Consider the following 18,207-nt stretch of genomic DNA (forward strand, 5'->3'; position numbering starts at 1 on the left):
GTGTCCTGGTGTAGGTCAACTGATAAATGCCCAAATAAGCTAAACCGTAAAGATGCTCACTGTAAAACAGCATGAAAAGACATTTCCTCAGAGAGAGTGACCGATTTCTCTCTCTTTTTTTTTTTTAGTTCCTATACATTAACAGCAAACAAGCCAGATGTGTTCCTGGTTCAGGAAGAGGACGGAGTCCTTTACTTTCATGGTAAACTTATCTCCTTTTACCTTTTTTTTTTATGGAGTTTGTTACCACTGTCTGTGCATCTTAAAACTGGTGAGTTGAACGTCAGAGATCAACTTTCGGGAGGATGGGGGGTGAGGGGGTCTACAGTATTACAACAACAGGAAGCAAACTGGGCAGACTGGATGGGCCTTATAGCCCATCTGCTTTCAAGTTCAGTGTTTTTAGATGGAGGCGATCAACTTACAGGATTCCTGTGGTTACGACGAGAGGGAGAAAATAAAAGAAGTGTTCACCTAACCTGTGACCCGAGAAGGCCACGCTCCCCTTATCGCGGCCTGTCCGGGAGTGGCCTGTCCGGGAGCGACCACCTGCACGCGGGCCGTATTGCCAATCTTCAAAATGGCACCGGCGCTACCTTTGCCCTCACTATGTCATACGGGCGACGGTCGCCCGTATGACATAGTGAGGGCAAAGGTAGCGCCGGCACCATTTTGAAGATTGGCAATACGGCCCGCGTGCAGGAGGTCACTCCCGGACCCCCGCTGGACTTTTGGCAAGTCTTGTGCGGGTCAAGAGGCCCCCCCCAAGCTGGCCAAAAGTCCCTGGGGGTCCAGCGGGGATCCGGGAGCGATCTCCTGCACGTGTGACGTCGGGAGCCAGGAACCAAAATGGCGCTGGCACTACCTTTGCCCTGTCACATGATAAGGGCAAAGGGCCACCGGCGCCATTTCTCAACGCAGCCGTGGCCAGAGAGCTGGAGATCGCGCCGGGACCCCCCCCACTGGACCCCAGGTAATTTAAAACATTTTGGGAGGGTTCGGGAGGGTGGGGGATTTGTTTTAAAGGTTCGGGGTGGGTTTTAGGGTTGTTTTGGTGTGCCGGTTTTCCCACCCTCCCCCGATTTACGATTTTTAACGATTTAAAAAAAACACGACGATCAGATTTCCCTCCCCCCCAGCCAAAATCGATCATTAAGAGGATCGATCACATGATTCACACCCCTAGTATATATGTCTGTATGAGAGCCTGTGTGCACGCATGTCCATGTAAGAGGCTTTGTGTGTGTGTGTGTCTATATTTAGAGCCTGTGTGTGTGTATTATGTGTCTGAGATCCTGTGTGCATGTGAGCACGTGCCTGTGAGAGCCTATGTGTCACATATAGGCCCTCACAGGAACATGTACATATCCACCCATATAATGTGTGTATGAGTGAGAGAGAGTATGTGTATGTGAGAGAGAGGGAGTGTGTGAAAGAATTAATGTGTTAGTATGTATGTGTGTGAGTGAGAGAGAGAGATCTTTGTGCGGCCCTACCTTCTCCAATCCACGGTAATCTCAAGGTGACTGGAAATCAAAAGATCTCAGATAAGGACAGCAGGAAGTTTTTAAAGCCTTAATAGTGAGTTTTAATTGTTGGGTGTAATTTGATGTTTCTTTTGTTTTAAAATATTTTTTTGGGGGGGGGTTTTGGGAAATATTAGAACATTTTTAAATTATTGCATGCTTTATTCATCAGATGTTTTGAAATATTTTATTGGTGTTTGGGCAAAATTAGAACAAATTTATCCAAGTTTTTTTAATTATTAGATGCTCATCGGCTGTTTTGACATTTATTCTTTTTATTAGCATGGTTTTAATATTATGAATGATGTTTTATATCTCTTGATTTTATTGCTTGATGTTTTGAGAGGAATGATGATCTTTCTATTTTCCATTGTTGGACTGCTTAATACAGTCAGGCTTGTGGTTTCCATACAGCTATTATCAGCAAGTTTCTATTTTGTATTTAGTGAGAGGTTTTCTGTATTTTAAAGGTCCAGTTCCTTGTGTAACTTTTAATTCTTGCTGGGAAAATGATGGTACTTATCCACTGGCTTTTACAGCATTATGGTCCTCTCTTCCTCATTTCTATTTTAAAGAGAAGTTTGCTCTTTATTAATTTCATTTGCATGCAGAAAGTGGTTTTGAGTGTTCTTGCAGAAAATATTTTTATGTTCACATATTTTATTGTAACTTCTGTTAGTAGATTAGGTTAATGTTCCCTCTAAGGACTGGGTTGCTGTGAGCATGAAATTGATAGGCTTTATGCATCAAAAAAAGTACTGTAGGAGGGTGAACTGTGTTCTAGGGCACAAGGCGGCAGCAGCAAATTTTCTAGTGCATCAGCAATTTCAGCAGTCACCCTACCCCCCACCCCGGAAGTCTTGCCTCATCAAACTGCTACATTTTTTGAAAGGGTTGATAAACATATGGATAATGGTACACCAGTAGATATAGTGTATCTGGATTTTCAAAGGGGTTTGAAAAAGTCTCCTCATGAGAGATTCCTCAGGAAGTCATGGGATAGGAGGCAATTGTGGATTGTGAAAAAAAAGATAGGAAACAGAGAATAGGAATTAATGATCTGTTTTCTCAATGGAGAAAGGTAAATAGTGGAGTGCCCTAGGGATCTGTACTGGGACCAATGTTTTTAACAGATTTATAAACGATCTGAAAAAGGGAACAATGAGTGAGGTGATAAAATCTGCCGACGACATAAAATAATTTCAAGTTGCTAAATCACAAGCAGAGTGTGAGAAATTACAGGATGAGCCTGCAAGACTGGGAGACTGGACATCCAAACGATAGATTATATTTACTGTGGACAAATGCAAAGTGAATCATATAAGGAAAAATAATCCAAACTGTTCTTACACAATATTAGATTCCATATTAAGAGTCTCCACCCAGGAGAAGGATCTAGGCTTCATCATGGACAATACGATGAAATCCTTGGTCAAGTGTGCGGCGAACATTAAAAAAAACAAACAGAATGCTAGGAATTATTAGGAATGGAATGGAGAATAAAAGAGAGAATATTATAATGCCTCTTTATCACTCCATGGTGCAACCACACCTAAAATACTTTGTACAATTCTGTTCACAGCATTTCAAAGCAGATATGTGGAACTAGAATAGGTATAGAGAAGGGTGACCATAATCATAAAGGGGTTGGGACAACTCCCCTGTGAGGAATCGCTAAAAAGGTTAGGGCTTTTCAGCTTGGAGAAGAAACAGCTGAGGGGAGATATGATAGACGTCTATAAAATTATGAGCGGAGTGGAGTGGAACAGTTAAATGCAAATCAATTGTTTACTGTTTCAACCCCCCCCCCCCCCCAAAAAAAAACAAAAAACAAAAAACAACTAGGGGACATGCCAAGAAGTTAATAAGTAGCACATTTAAAACAATGCAGAGAACATTTTTGTTTCACTCAATGCACAGTTAATCCCTGGAATTCATTGCTGGAGGATGTGGTAAAGGCAGTTGGGGTAGATTTTAAAAGAAGCACATGGACGCCCGATTTTCTAACATAAAAATAACACAAAAATTAACACAAAATAACACAAAAAATAATCTCTTCTGTTTCTTGCACTCACCTGCAGTTTTCTTCTTGTATTGACAGAATTGCAGGTGGACTCATGGAAGACTTACAATAACCAATTCCTAAAGGTGCTGATTGAGAATAGTTTGAATGACACGCTGCTGGTTTATCCAGAGTCTGAAGAAAACTGCGCAGTATTTCGATCACTGCAAGCGCGGCATGAAGGTATGAAATGGCTTCCTCCATACTTATGGCTCACAGGAAGCATCTCTGTTGCTGGCAGGCTGACCAGCTTCCTTTTGCGGAACAGGCAAATCCAGTCCTGGTTTTACCACAGGACATGCATGAGTTCATATTTCTGATTTCACTAATATAAGCAGTAATGGGGTCAACAAACAAAATAGATGTCGAATATCCTTTATAAGCATTTATTGAGGTGGAGACATAAAAAGTGCCCGACTCAGGCCGAGTTTCGCCACTTCGCAAGTGGCTGCCTCAGGGGCTGAATTGTGCAATTATCGATAAAAGTGGAGACTATACATCCAAATAGTACCAAAACAACAGGCTATGACTGGTGCTGTTTGAACTTCAAACAGAACGCTATATGCATGTTCAGATCCTTGCACAATTCAGCCCCTGAGGCAGCCACTTGCGAAGTGGTGAAACTCGGCCTGAGTCGAACACTTTTTATGTCTCTACCACAATAAATGCTTATAAAGGACATACGGCATCTATTTTGTTTATTGACACCATTACAGCTTTCATAGATCGCCTCCCTTCTTGTTTTGTTGGTCCCTCACTAATATGCAGGCCTCTGAGTCCAAGCATGCAGCAGATTAAAACCAGGACTAGATCTCCCCCCGCCAGTTGGTCACCTTAATTGGAAGTCTGAAATGTTTAAAGAAGCTGAAGCTCTCCTGGAATCCAGAAACCTCAGGAGACCTTCTACTAATATCAAATTCTAAACATTTTGCTTCCCAACTGAAGTCTGTGCCTGAAACCACAGCCCATGCTCCAAGGTCATTAATGGTATTATAATATCTTCTTGATCCTTCAATAACACCTACATCCTGAGGGAAAACATATAAAACAATTGCTTATTTTAACTAAAGTAGCAGATCATGTCTGTGATCTTCCTCACTAGACAATAAATACACCATTACATCTGGTTTTAAAGGAGCTGAGCCCACTCGCACAGCCTCCCTTCCACTGTCATATCTTACCCCAAACTACCCTCACCAGTAGAAAAGGACCAGAAGGCTCATCTGCATACTGCTCCCAGTATCCCCCGGGAGAGGTCTTCAGAGGTCACAGTGAGCGATCCAGGTTTCAAACTCCACAGCCCGAGCTTCCAGAGGCCCCGCACCCTTTGCAATAGAAGAGGACTGGAAGGCTCTCAAACCTCTCAATCCTTGGAGTGAAGATCAACTTAATGGTGGTTGAAGAGGATTAGTAAGTATAGTTCTGGAAATTCTTACAATTTAAAAAAGTTTGGAGAGAGGTTTAATACTGGGATATATTCTTTACAGTTTGTGTGTTTCTGAGATAATAAGCAAGCCAGAGGGAGTTCAACCCTTGATTTTTAGGCAAGAGGCACTTTCTCAGTAAAAATCAATCAGGCTCTTTTCTAAATCATATTTTGCACCAGCCCTTGTTGAAAGTTTAATTATCCCCTTGTAGGTCACTAGCAGATTAATTAGTGAATACAACCTATAAATTTAAAGTACTCTAATTCCAACTCCCTTAGCAACCTAAACGTAACTAGGAACTCAACAAAATTAAGATGAAGGCAGCAGTCCAGCAGCAAGAAGGGGGTTTCCAGTCTTTTGCATCGAGTGTCACATGGATGATTTTATTTTACCCGTCAGTGAGAGATCATATGTGTGCACCTGGTGCAAAGAACTCCTGGGTCTCAGAGAATGAGTCTGATCTCTGGAGGCTAGAGTGGCAGACCTGGAGTTGCTGAGGCAGACAGAGAGATACATTGATTAGACTTTCAGGGACATAGTAGCCAAGTCCCAAATCTAGTCTGGCAGCCCCAGTGGTGCCTTGGATCAGAAAGGTCTCCCAGGTGGAGAGCATTACCCTAGTGTAGCAGGAAGTGATCCTGTTGCAAGGACCTGCTCTCCAGGTGATGTGTTGTCCTTTTGCACTGAGGACAAGTCTACCAGGGCTACTGCCCAGGAGAGAAGAGTTAGGTTGGCCATCATAGTTGGTGATTTGATTATTGGAAATGTAGATAGCTGGGAGGCTGGTGGACGTGAGGACCGCCTGGTAATTTCCTGCCTGGTGCGAAGGTGGTGGACCTCATATGTCACCTAGATAGGATTATAGACAGTGCTAGGGAAAATTTGAAATGAAGTTTGCCATAGAGTTAAAAACTCATAATAAAAACTTTTTAAAATATATCCAAAGCAAGAAACCTGTGAGGGAGTCGATTGTACTATTAAATGACCGAGGGGATTAAAGGGGCTCTTAGCAAAGATAAGGCCATTGCAGAAAGACTAAATTAATTCTTTGCTTCCATGTTTACTAATGAGGATATTGGGGAGATAACAGTTCCGGAGATGGTTTTCAAAGGTGATGAGTCAGATGAATTGAACCAAATCACTGTGAATCTGGAAGATGCAGTAGGCCAGATTGACAAACTAAAGAGTAGCAAATCACCTGGTATGCACCCCAGGTTTCTGAAGGGACTAAAAAATGAAATTTGAGATCTATTAGTTAAAATTTGTAACCTATCTTTAAAATCATCCATAGAAAAATCATTAAAATCATCATAGAAAGACATGGTTTAATGGAACACGATCAACATGGATTTACCCACGGCAAGTCTTGCTTCACAAATCTGCTTCATTTTTTTGCAGGGGTTAATAAACATGTGGATAAAGGTGAGCCAGTAGATAATATATAGGGGTAGATTTTTAAAAATTAAAAATAAATAAAAATAAATAAATAAAAAATGCGCGATCGCGTACTTTTGTTCGTGCACCAGGCGCAAACAAAAGTACGCTGGATTTTATAAGATACGCGCGTAGCTGCACGTATCTTATAAAATCCTGGATCGGCGCGCGCAAGGCTGCCGATTTTGGGCAGCCGGCGCGCGCCAAGCCGCGCAGCCTGCCTCCGTTCCCTCCGAGGCCGCTCCGAAATCAGAGCGGCCTCGGAGGGAACTTTCTTTTGCCCTCCCCTCACCTTTCCCTCCCTTCCCCTACCTAACCCACCCCCCGGCCCTATCTAAACCCCCCCTACCTTTATCCGTGGATTTATGCCTCCTGGAGGGAGTCGTAAATCCACGCGCGCCAGAGGGCTGCTGGCGCACCGAGACTCGACCCGGGGGCGGTTCCGGAGGGCGCGGCCACGCCCCCGGAACACCCCGGGCCAAAACCACGCCCCCGGGCCCGCCCCAAAACGCCACATCCCGCCCCCAAAACACCGCGTCGATCGGCCCTGCCCCCGACATGCCCCCCCAAAAAACCCCGGGACTTACGCGAGTCCCGGGGCTCTGCACGCGCCGGCGGCCTATGGAAAATAGGTGCGCCGGCGCGCAAGGCCCTGCTCGCGTAAATCCGCCCGGATTTACGCGAGCAGGGCTTTTTAAATCCGCCCGATAGTGTATTTGGATTTTCAGAAGCTGTTTGACAAAGTCCCTCATGAGAGGCTTCTAAGGAAACTAAGAAGTCCATGGGATAGGAGGTGATGTCCTTTCATGGATTGCAAACTGGTTAAAAGACAGGAAACAGAGAGTAGGATTAAATGGTCAATTTTCTTAGTGGAATAGGGTAAACAGTGGAGTGCCTCAGGGATCTGTACTTGGACCGGTACTTTTCAATATATTTATAAATGATCTGGAAAGGAATAAGATGAGTGAGGTTATCAAATTTGCAGATGATACAAAATTATTCAGAGTAGTTAAATCACAAGTGGATTGTGATAAATTGCAGGAAGACTTTGCGAGACTGGAAGATTGGGTATTCAAATGACAGATGAAATTTTATGTGGACAAGTGCAAGGCGATGCATATAGGAAAAAATAATCCATACTGTAGTTACATGATGTTAGGTTGCATATTAGGAGCTACCATCCAGGAAAAAGATCTAGGAATCATAGTGGATAATACATTGAATTTGTCAGCTCAGTATGCTGCAACAGGCAAAAAAGCAAACAGGAAAGGAATAGTGAATAAAACAGAAAATGTCATAATGCCTTTGTATTTATTGCTCCATGGTGAGACTGCACCTTGAGTATTGTGTACAATTCTGGTCACCACATCTCAAAAAAGATATAGTTGCGATGGAGAAGGTACAGAGAAGGGCAACCAAAATGATAAAGGGGATGGAACAGCTCCCCTATGAGGAAAGGCTGAAGAGGTTAGGGCTGTTCAACTTGGAGAAGAGACGGCTGAGGGGGGGATATGATAGAGGTCTTTAAAATCATAAGAGGTCTAGAATGGGTAAATGTGAATTGGTTATTTACTCTTTCGGATAATAGAAGGACTAGGGGGCAATTTATGAATTTAACAAGTAGCACATTTAAAACTAATCTGAGAAAATTCTTTTTCACTCAACACACAATTAAGCTCTGGAATTTGTTGCCAGAGGATGTGGTTAGTGCAGTTAGTTTAGCTGGGTTTAAAAAAAGGTTTGGATAAGTTCTTGGAGGAGAAGTCCATTAACTGCTATTAATCAAGTCTTCTTAGAGAATAGCCACTGCTATTACAGGCATTAGTAGCATGGGATCTACTTAATGTTTTGGGTACTTGCCAACTACTTGTAGCCTGGATTGGCCAATGTAGCAAACAGGATGCTGGGCTCGATGGACCTTTGGTCTAACCCAGTATGGCAATTTCTTATCTTCTCATGTTCTTATCTAAACCTGAATTCTTACCTAGTAGGACAATATCCCCTAATTTAGGAATAGCCTGGCAGGTGGAAGAGGTAACAATGATTTATCCTAGCCATTAAACTGGGCAGACCGGATGGAGCAATTGGATTTTATCTGTTGTCATCTGCTATGTTACTATGTACAGGATAATGCTCTCATAATTATCAGCATCTATAATCAAGGAGGGTCCAAATTACTTTATCTTCCAGACACATGTCATGGGGGCCTTCCTTCCAACTTTGCTGATATCTCTCGTGAAGCCCTCAGTGTTGAATTTGCAAAAGCCCCCTGAGAGTCAGTAAACTAGCATATATTTCTGGGCACTTTGCACTAAACATGGGGTTTGGGGTTTTTATTTTTGCTCTACAGATGACTGCAGCATCAAGCTACACGAGTACAGAGACACTAGTCCCAGGGAAGGCATATCTGTAGCATTTACAGTTCAGAAGGGCCGGAAGAGCTACCTCATGAACTGCACAAGTGACAGAACTCTGGAATTTCAGGTGAGTATTGGAAGTCAGCTGTATTCATTACTCTGAACTAAGCAGAGCTTGTGCCTTGTGTCACTGGTTTCTAATTCACTGCCTAACCCCATCCAGAGTTTCCTTTGTCTAAGACATCACTGCAGAGAAAGGCCATAAATGTTACACGCTTTTACCTTGGAATCCTTTAAATACATGATCTGCCTGGCCAATGGTCAGTCTTGGTCATGTTGGAGTCACACTTGAACTGGAATGAATATGAGGAGCACAAATTCCAAAGAGTGAGGAAAAAAACCTTATAAAACATATCGAATCGATTTGTCCACACAATTTTAAAGCTGCTAAGTACAGTTGCCTTTTTTTTTTTTCTCTCGAGGAGGTTGAATTAGGATGAGGGAGAGTGAACCGGACTGAAAGACATCTAGATGCACATGTAGGGACAGGATAGCCCCCACTGAAAAGTGAAACATTGAGAGCAGGCAATATGATTTATAGCTCAGGTCTGCTTCAGACAAAGAGATCTGAGCTGCACATGTCTGTGTACTACATACACAGTATAAATCCTCATCCCCAGCCCCAATTACTCAGAACAGATAGAAGACTGCTAAGTGCAGATCTGTTCTCCTCTGCGGTTTCATCCTCACACCTTGGGGGGAGAATTTCTTAAACCTTATGTCAGCTCCTTGCAGGGACAACACTACAAGGGTTGCACTAATTATCTTTGGGGGAGGAGATAAGGGAAGTGAACCTATGATTTAGTATGTTACCTTATCTTATCTCTCTCTTTCTTTTTGCTGTTCCGCACAAAAGCGTGTTGCTAGCAATAGTTTTGTTTTTATTCTACTATTTTCTTATATGCACATATGCTATGGCCTCTGACATATTGCCTGTGTCACTTATTACATTTTTACCAGAACACTTTTGTATTACAGTACTGTTTTATAAAATAACTTTTTCTATTGATCTCCTGTGTCCTCGACTCCTTCCCTATACGATTTAATATCATTACAGGCCATTACAGAGATCCAGCTGCAGAAGTTAGTATAAGGGTATAGTCATCCTAGGGATCATCAGAACATATCCTGCTTTTCCCAAAGTATAATCATCGTCCCAACTGTCTATCTATTTCTTAAATTTTTTGTGAAAGCTGAAATTGAACACATCACCTGACATGGCTCTATGTTTCAATATTTCTCTGCATTGGGGGCAATTTTGCTTCTTCATTCGCTCATTGTCTTGTCTTCAGCTTTCATTTCTTTAGACGTTATTCTGGAAAGTGGAACACACACACGCATAGCTTAATTCTTTACATATAAACTCCTGGCTACAATATCAACTAATCATTGAGCTGCACATCATCAATTTCTTATTGGTGCAGAACACTTAACATTATATAATGCCTGTATTTGTTGATTGGATGTTGACCATTTGAAAAACTTTCATTTTTTATAGACTAAAACAGACCTCTTATGATTTGTATCTTCCACACAATTTCTAAATTCATATCATTACTATGAAAACAGATTGTTCCCATAACCTTATAGATTAATACACAGTTCATGATGTCACACCAGGATGTATAGACACGTCATCCTAGGCTGAGCCATTCCAGTTCCAAATTCATATCCTTCAATTCAACTCACTGATGTAAAAATCCAATATTGTTCTCCGATGTTCAGACAGCAATTGCCTACTATCTTTTCAATGATACACCACTTTAAATCAAAGTTATGTCCATGCTTTTTAGGTAATACACTACCACTGGTGTTTGAATCTTTTTGGTATGCAAATTTGGCCTTTATCATGTGTTTTGTACATCCTATATAGAATTTTGGACAAGGACAATTTACAACATAAATCACATGTGCGGATCTACAATTGATTAGTCAATGCAAGGCATGACTGGGTTTGGCCAAGTTAGACCCTGTAAGATCAAAAGACAAAATATCCTATTTGTTGAATTTCGTTAGATGGCAGAATTCTTGGCAATGTTGATCGTGCAACCTGATCCTTAATATTACACCCTTGGGGATAAACAATATGGGACAGATTTTCAAAGGGTTACACGCGTAACCCCCGAAAAGCTGCCCCAAGCTGCCCCTGCGCGCGCTGAGCCTACCTTGCATAGGCTTGGCGGCGCACGCAAGCCCCGGGACGCGCATATGTCTTCGCGTATGTCCCTTTAGTGCCAAGGGAACGGATGTCCTGACCAGGCAATTGTATGTTTCATTTGTATCATACATTTATAAAACCGCTGCACTCAGTCAAGGAGACCCAGACGACGCTGGACTAAACTTACATCCTGCTGTCACTGAACCCATGACACTGCAGCGGGCTCATCATACCTGTGGCAGTGCCGGGGGTCGTCATCCACTGAAAGCAGCAGGCAGGGCGGGATTAAGACATGCTGAGGCCCCAAGCTATGTCAGAGTTAAGAGGACCCATGGAACTACCCAAAAAATGTTTTAAAAACAAAGTTTACATTTTTTTGTATTTAAAGGCCCCTCATACTTTGAGGCCCTAAGCTGTAGCTTAGGCAGGTTATACATAAATCTTACACTGAACTACATTTAAAAAAAAAGGTTTTTCTCCTGGGCCTAGAAAACACCTGCTCTAAAGGCGGCGGCAGCTCTTGAGCAACTCCTATTGGCTAAGTGGGAGAAGTGCTTTTTCCATCAGCTACGTTTCTTTCTTCTGACCATTAGAGGGAGGTGACCAACATGCACATTGTTGCCTCAAGTAGATCAGTGAGTCCCATGTAAAAAATGATGACTTGAAAAACAGGCCTGCGTGTGGCCTCCGCCGACTGTAACTGTGCACCCCTGCTTCTTAGCATCATATGTCAATGATCTACAGGGATTTTACCTTGGAATAATCTGTTCTCTCCCCTTACAGGAAGGGAATGCCCCGTCATACATTCCGGGAGACAGAAGCGAGTATATTTTCTATCAGAAGTTCTTCAGTGAAGGGGACTCAGCGTTCAGTTTTGAATCGTCGTTACTAGCTGGGTACTTCTTAGCATCAAAGGAGGAAAACGGCCTGAAAAAACTGGCGTTAAAGAAGAGCCAGGATCAGGTGGATGACAATCTCCGAATACAGATCAAATGATTAGCCTATTTGGGATTTTTGTTTTGTAAATATGACCCCACTTCATCCTCCTACCTCCCTGCTTTTCTTAGCATCCATCCTCTCGCCCCTTACCCTTGCACCCTGTCACTATTGTCCTTCTCCTAGACTATAAGCTCTTTGGGGAAGGAAACTGCCAGACTTTCATCACCTACTGTTTTGTTTAGTTCCTCTCTCTCTCTCTCTCTCTCTCTCTCTCTCTCTCTCTCTCTCTCTCTCTCTCTCTCTCTCTATATATATATATATATATATATATATATATATATATATAAAATACATCCCATTTCTTATGTCCTGTCCCTATCCTTTTCCATACTGTGTACATTTAAGAGCATTTATGAATAATAAATAAAACTTAAAAGTTAATTATGCCTTAAAATAAATACAAATTAATGAAACTAACATTTGCATTTTCTTCTTTAAAGATTTGTAAAAATGTACATTTATTTAAGTTTAAAGCTACCATACATATCACCTTATTGAATGAAATTATTTTGCTGCAGGTGTCATCACTATGGCCAACATGAATTGCTGAGGGCACAAGCTTGTTTTTCTATTTATATATTTATAAATATATTCAGGATACAATTCTCAAATTGAGACAAATTTAGCAGTAGACAAGTATAGCAAAATATCCAACACATTAGTACTGTTCTACTGTCATACCTGGGAACGGTTGAGTTGGGGTCACCCTGAGATTGTCGGGGGGGGGGGGGGTGTACAAACTCTCTCTCCATTCCCAGACTTCCTTACACATTCATACATGCTCTCACACACTCTTACACACACACTTATATACCCTCGCCTCCTTCCCCACACTCTCTCTCCTTCTGCCTCCAGGCCCGAATCCCACCGACCAGCCTCAAACCTCTCACCTGTTCGCAGCCGCTGCGGGGGCAATTCAGCCGCAATTTCCGCCCCTCCTCCTGCAGCCCGTGCGAGCCGATGCAATGCATTCTCCTCTACTTCTGAAGGGGGCTGCTGACGTGACGCCGCCTCCATCTTCCCGTAGCCCGTGCAGCCCGATTCAGCTGGCACCAAGAGCACCTGCAACTTTCCAGCGTATATCCAGAGAGCAGGTAATTCATTCAGATTCCCACAGTCTCCAGGCGAAAGCCAAAGAGTTACCAGGGACACCTATCTATCACCATGTTGTGTGAGGTCTCGGTAAGAAAATGAAGATCCAAGAGGAAGAGCAGAAATTGTGATACACCACGAAGTACCATAAGGCCACAGACGAAGTACGAAACAAGGAAAATCATCTAAAAAGAGGGTTTGTTACATTTAATGGCGGTTTAAGGAAAAATAAAGCCCCCACATCTTCCAAATGCTGTAAATTAAAGGGAAGCACATTTATGTATATGCAAAGGAAACTTCAGAACACATATATCCCTAACTTTCACATTCGCTAAGCTGGGCTTTGGACACTGTTTAATCAAGGAGGCCTCCACAGATTGCATTGCACTCATTTGTTTTCAAGAGCCTGTTGTTTAGGTTAGGAGGAGTGGCCTGGAGATGAGACCAAGGGAAACCAGGGTTCAGTTCCCATTTCCACTCTGTGACCTGCTACTCCGTGCTTTATCTCTCGTTGCTTCAGGTGGCTTACTTAGATTGTAAGCTCTTTGGGGCAAGGGATTTGATGTACCTAATACTAATAATGCTGTAAGCTGCCTTGAGCATTATTTGGAAAAGCAGGCTAAAAAATAAAAAGTAAACGCAATTATTAGTTTGCCCATAACTGTACAACACACTTTAACTTGATCAGAAGAGTTTGCATTCAGAAGTAGCTTTGTAAACCCTAGAAGACACCGCTGATTCCAGCCTCACAACTGTCCTGCAGACATTTATACGTACCAACCAGTGCTCAGGCTGCAGATCATGTAAGTCCATTATTTAAAATAACTACACTAGCTTCCAGGTGATTCTTAGGTTAAATTTAAAATCCTTCGATTTATATATACATTTTTTTAAGCAGCCCTGGCCATTTTATCTTCAGGATCTGTTGTCCATCTACAACCTGCTTCACATGTTTTGCTCCATGTCTCTCCTCCTCATGTGGCAGGAGGCCTGACATTGCTCCTGGTCACTAGAAATTGAGCTTCAGGATCCCTAGTGGCTAGAAGATGGAAATGAAGAACCGAGAGAACCTACACGGAGCAGCAGTTTCAGCCTTAAACATTTGCTGAGCAGGCTAGATGGACCCTTTTGGTCTTTATCTGCCGTCACTGACTTTGTTACTGTGTGCATGTAGGTAAATGTTAAGGGAAGTCACTTAACCTCTTCTTCTGGCACTGCGTCGCTGTGGCAGAGGTGTACTAAGGGGATTTTGGTATATTCTTTTAAGGGAGTGTTATGAGGGAGAAGCACCCGGGAGAGTTTCTTTGGGTTACTATAAGGAGGTGTTCAGAGCAGGAAAGGGTCTTTTTTTTTTTGGTTCTTTGCTTGTGTTTTTTCTGCTGCGGAGCTCTGAGAGTTGAGGTGGGGGAGGGGGCAGCTGCCAGCCGATCTACTCAGTCCAGCAAGGCCAAGGCATGGGAATTCGTAAACGATTACTGGACTCCTGGGTGGTGTCCGGTGGCAAACCAGGGTGATTGTGGACCACAACAGCCTCGTGAGCACTTTTCAGAGAGTGGGTGAGCCGAATGGACAGGGCTATGACCGGGAAGGATTATGCGTGAGATGCGAGTTCGGAGACCTCGGCCATTGATTTTGGAGAAAGATTGTTTTGTTGTTGTCGATGATGCTGTTAGCCAATGCTGCAGGAGCCTGTGAACCCCTGATTGCTTCAGTGAATTTTGATTTGTTGAAGGTACCTTTTTTTTTTGGGGGGGGGGAGACTCTCCTTTATTCCAAGATGTGGTTTCAAGAGAGGTTTCTTTCGATGACAGAAGAGCAGGATCTGACAATTCTTGATGTCATGGTGAAATAACTAAATAAGTGTTGTACGTGGAAGCGTTGAAAGCGTAAACTGAGCGTAGTTGATGCTGCCAGGGCTGCCTGGCAAATGCAGCGCTGGAGCCGCCGGTAGTGGATGAGTGAGACTCTTGCTCCTGGCAGGGATGATTTTTTTTTTTTTATCACTAGGGGAAAGGATGGGATGGAATGGGAGGGTCCAGGGAAGATAGTGGGATAGGATATGGGATCCGAGGGAGGGGGGGGGGGGTGGGAAGGGATGTGGTTTGGGGGAAGGTCGTGATTTAAATTTTTAAAGGCAAAATGAGAAAAGGGTGTGTGTGTGTGTTGGGGGGGGGGTGGTGATAGCAATAATATATTTGATTAGCACTGGGCCAGATGTGACAATTTACGGTACATATTTTCCATGAGGCTAGGAGCTGTGGGCCCTTTCATTTTTTGCCTGGTTTTATTACTGATGTAGCGCTACTTACCCAGATATTTTATAACAATAAGTAGCAAGTTATCGGGCCATGCAAGGCTGGATAACTTTAGACCTGTCTTGCAGCATGGCCAGAGTTAGCAGCTTAGATTAACCGACTAACTCTGCTCCTCCCTGGAAAGACCTCCTCCTGCCCACTGAACTCCCCCGACTTAGCCGGATAACGAGTTATCTGGCTAGAATGCAGCCGGATAAGTCTTCAAATATTGCAGCTAAGTCATTTAGATGGATAACTTTTCAGTTATCCGTCTGAGTGGCTTTTGAATATCGGCCCCCTTATGCCTAGCTCAGAGTTAATTGGCAATGTGTTTGAGACATGCAACTTAACTACCCCACTTAAAGTTGTAATTTACGCTGATCTGGATCTCAGGGATTGTCTCAGGCTCTCTCCCTCTCCACTGCAATCGGATCATCCCTCTGGAGAACCAGGTAAGGTTCCTGTCTGGCACAGAGGGCAGTCAGATGGACCTCCAGCCGGGGAATGACCGGATAACACCAGTGTCTCGGGGCGGTGCCAGATCCAGAGTGATTACAGAAACTCTACGTTCTGCAGGCAGGAGTGAAAATTGGCTTGGCCTGCAAAGGCTTGTGCAAGATGATATATGAGATTGGCAAGTACTGCAAAGTTTATAGTGCAGGGCTAGATCTGGCGGAGCTCAGTCATGAAGCTTGACTAGAGACGTAAAATCATGAGCTCCTCTCCACCTATGTTTACAATCGCACAGTTAAAATATAAAAAAATAGCAATTCCAGAAGAAATAAAATCACATACATCATTGATAAATCTGCACTCTCCGGCAGTAGGTGCTCTTCACAAGGGATCCTCCCAGGACACTTCCCCAGTGGCACCTGCAAACTAGATGCAGACTCCTTTCCCATAGGAAACTGGAAGCCTTCCTGCTATACTTCAGAAACTCCTAAGCTGATGCTGTCCCTTAAGCTGCAACTCTGTGGGACCTTTCTCCTTGTAGGGTAGTCTTCCCTCTGACTCTCCACCAAGAAAAGCCTCTTTCTCCAAGACACCGAACACTTCTCACTCGAGTATTTAGACTGATTTCCCTCTTCCTTGGTACTTTGAACAATCTCAGGAATCTACTCTTGGGTTCCAAATCAAGATCTCGCTAATCCCTCGGGCATGGAAACCTCACCAGGACAGAAAACAAGAGAGCAGTCCTCTCCCTTGGAGTGACATTCCCCAAAGAATCCATGAGGTTTGTTAAACCACTCACTTGATAATACGATACCTCCCAGTGGGCAGTGTCAGACACTAGTATGCTCCTACTCTCCTGTAGAGACACTGAGGTGAACTCAAAACAGTCATGCAAGCAGTGGTGCTCATTTACTTAGACTACAGCAATGCCATCTACACAGGGCCACAAAAAAGACAACATAAAAACTGCAGATAATCCAAAATGCGGCCGCCAGAACTATCACAGGTAGCAGGAAATGGGAATGTTTCCCCCTTCCTAATCTCCCCACAGTGGCTGGCCATATCTCTTCTAACCCTCTCATTCAGGGCACTGAAAACATTGTCCCCACACGCCTATCCCAGAAAGTAAGAGAATATCACCAACAACAAAAAAAGTGCCCTATCCAAAAACAACTAGCCACCTGAGCCTTAAAATTCTCTGATTTAAAAAAAAATCCCTCACAGGACCAGAAATATGGAATACTCCCCACTACCTACAAGGAATCGACTTTATGAATTTCCAATATCAACTAAAGACATGGCTATTTACTCAGCAGGCCAACACCTTGTACAGACTATCGGGCTGATTTTAAAATGCGCGCGCAAATACCAGGGGTTACGCACGTGGCCGGGCCCTATGCGCGGCGTGCACATTTTCGAAGGGGCCCAGCCACGCACGTAACCCCCAGTACACACTGAATTGCCGGGCCTCTAGAAAGGGGCGGGCCGGGGAGGGGCAGAGTGGGGCGGGGCAGGCCGGGAAAGTGCCAAAGGAGCAGGTTAGTTAACAAACAAAAAAAAATAGGGTACATAGGTAGGGATTAGGGGTTGGGGAGGAGAGTGAAAAAGGTAGGAAGAGTAGGGTTAGGGTTAGGGGAGTTCCCTCCCAGTCCTCTCCTTAATTGGAGCGGACTGGGAGGGAACTGGGAAAAACCAAATTGCGTCACTGCATGTAAAGAATACCCCCCCTGCGAGCGCAAGTTGTGGGCCGACAGCACATGCGCGTGAAGATGTTAAAATCTGGCACACGTGCACGCGGATGTTGAATTTTATAACATGTGAGCGGTGACGAGTGCAGGTTATAAAATCCGCGCGTCCATCTACCTTTATATACATACTGCATGTAAATAATGGCTGAATTACTTACAGTATAAATAGCAGCAGAATCTACCTTATAAATGGCCTGTGACCGACGGCCCGCAAATGCGCAGTAGAGCGCAGCTCTACTGCGCATGTGCGGGCAAGGACGTCGATCAGGAAAAAAAAAATGGCGGTGGGGCCGCAGGAGCGGGAGGAGAAGCAGCGGCGCCGCGCGCGCGCGGTGCCGCTGCTTCTCCTCCCCAGATCTGCCGGCAGATCTCGGGGGGGGGGAGGGTGTCACTCCCGCGCCCCCCGAGATCTGCCGGCAGGAGCGGGAGGAGAAGCAGCGGCGCCGCGCGCGCGCGGTGCCGCTACTCCTCCCCAGATCTGCCGGCAGATCTCGGGGGGGGGGGGGGTGTCACTCCCGCGCCCCCCCCCCGAGATCTGCCGGCAGGAGCGGGAGGAGAAGTAGCGGCACCGCGCGCGCGCGGTGCCGCTACTTCTCC

At 44.1% G+C, this 18,207-nt stretch overlaps 1 protein-coding gene across 1 annotated transcript in view; it reads left to right on the forward strand.

Moving 5' to 3' along the window:
- The window catches only part of LOC115073915 (interleukin-18-like), a 38,578-nt gene extending 26,138 nt beyond the window's left edge, over window positions 1–12,440 (forward strand). Inside the window, exons 2-5 of the mRNA XM_029572877.1 lie at window positions 129–202; window positions 3,628–3,771; window positions 8,800–8,933; window positions 11,808–12,440. Of these exons, the coding sequence (XP_029428737.1) occupies window positions 129–202; window positions 3,628–3,771; window positions 8,800–8,933; window positions 11,808–12,020 (565 nt within the window). The 3' untranslated portion in view covers window positions 12,021–12,440. The remainder of the gene's footprint in view (window positions 1–128; window positions 203–3,627; window positions 3,772–8,799; window positions 8,934–11,807) is intronic.
- The last annotated feature ends 5,767 nt before the right edge of the window (window positions 12,441–18,207 follow it).

Source organism: Rhinatrema bivittatum, chromosome 12, assembly GCF_901001135.1.
Source record: "Rhinatrema bivittatum chromosome 12, aRhiBiv1.1, whole genome shotgun sequence".
NCBI lineage: Eukaryota > Metazoa > Chordata > Amphibia > Gymnophiona > Rhinatrematidae > Rhinatrema > Rhinatrema bivittatum.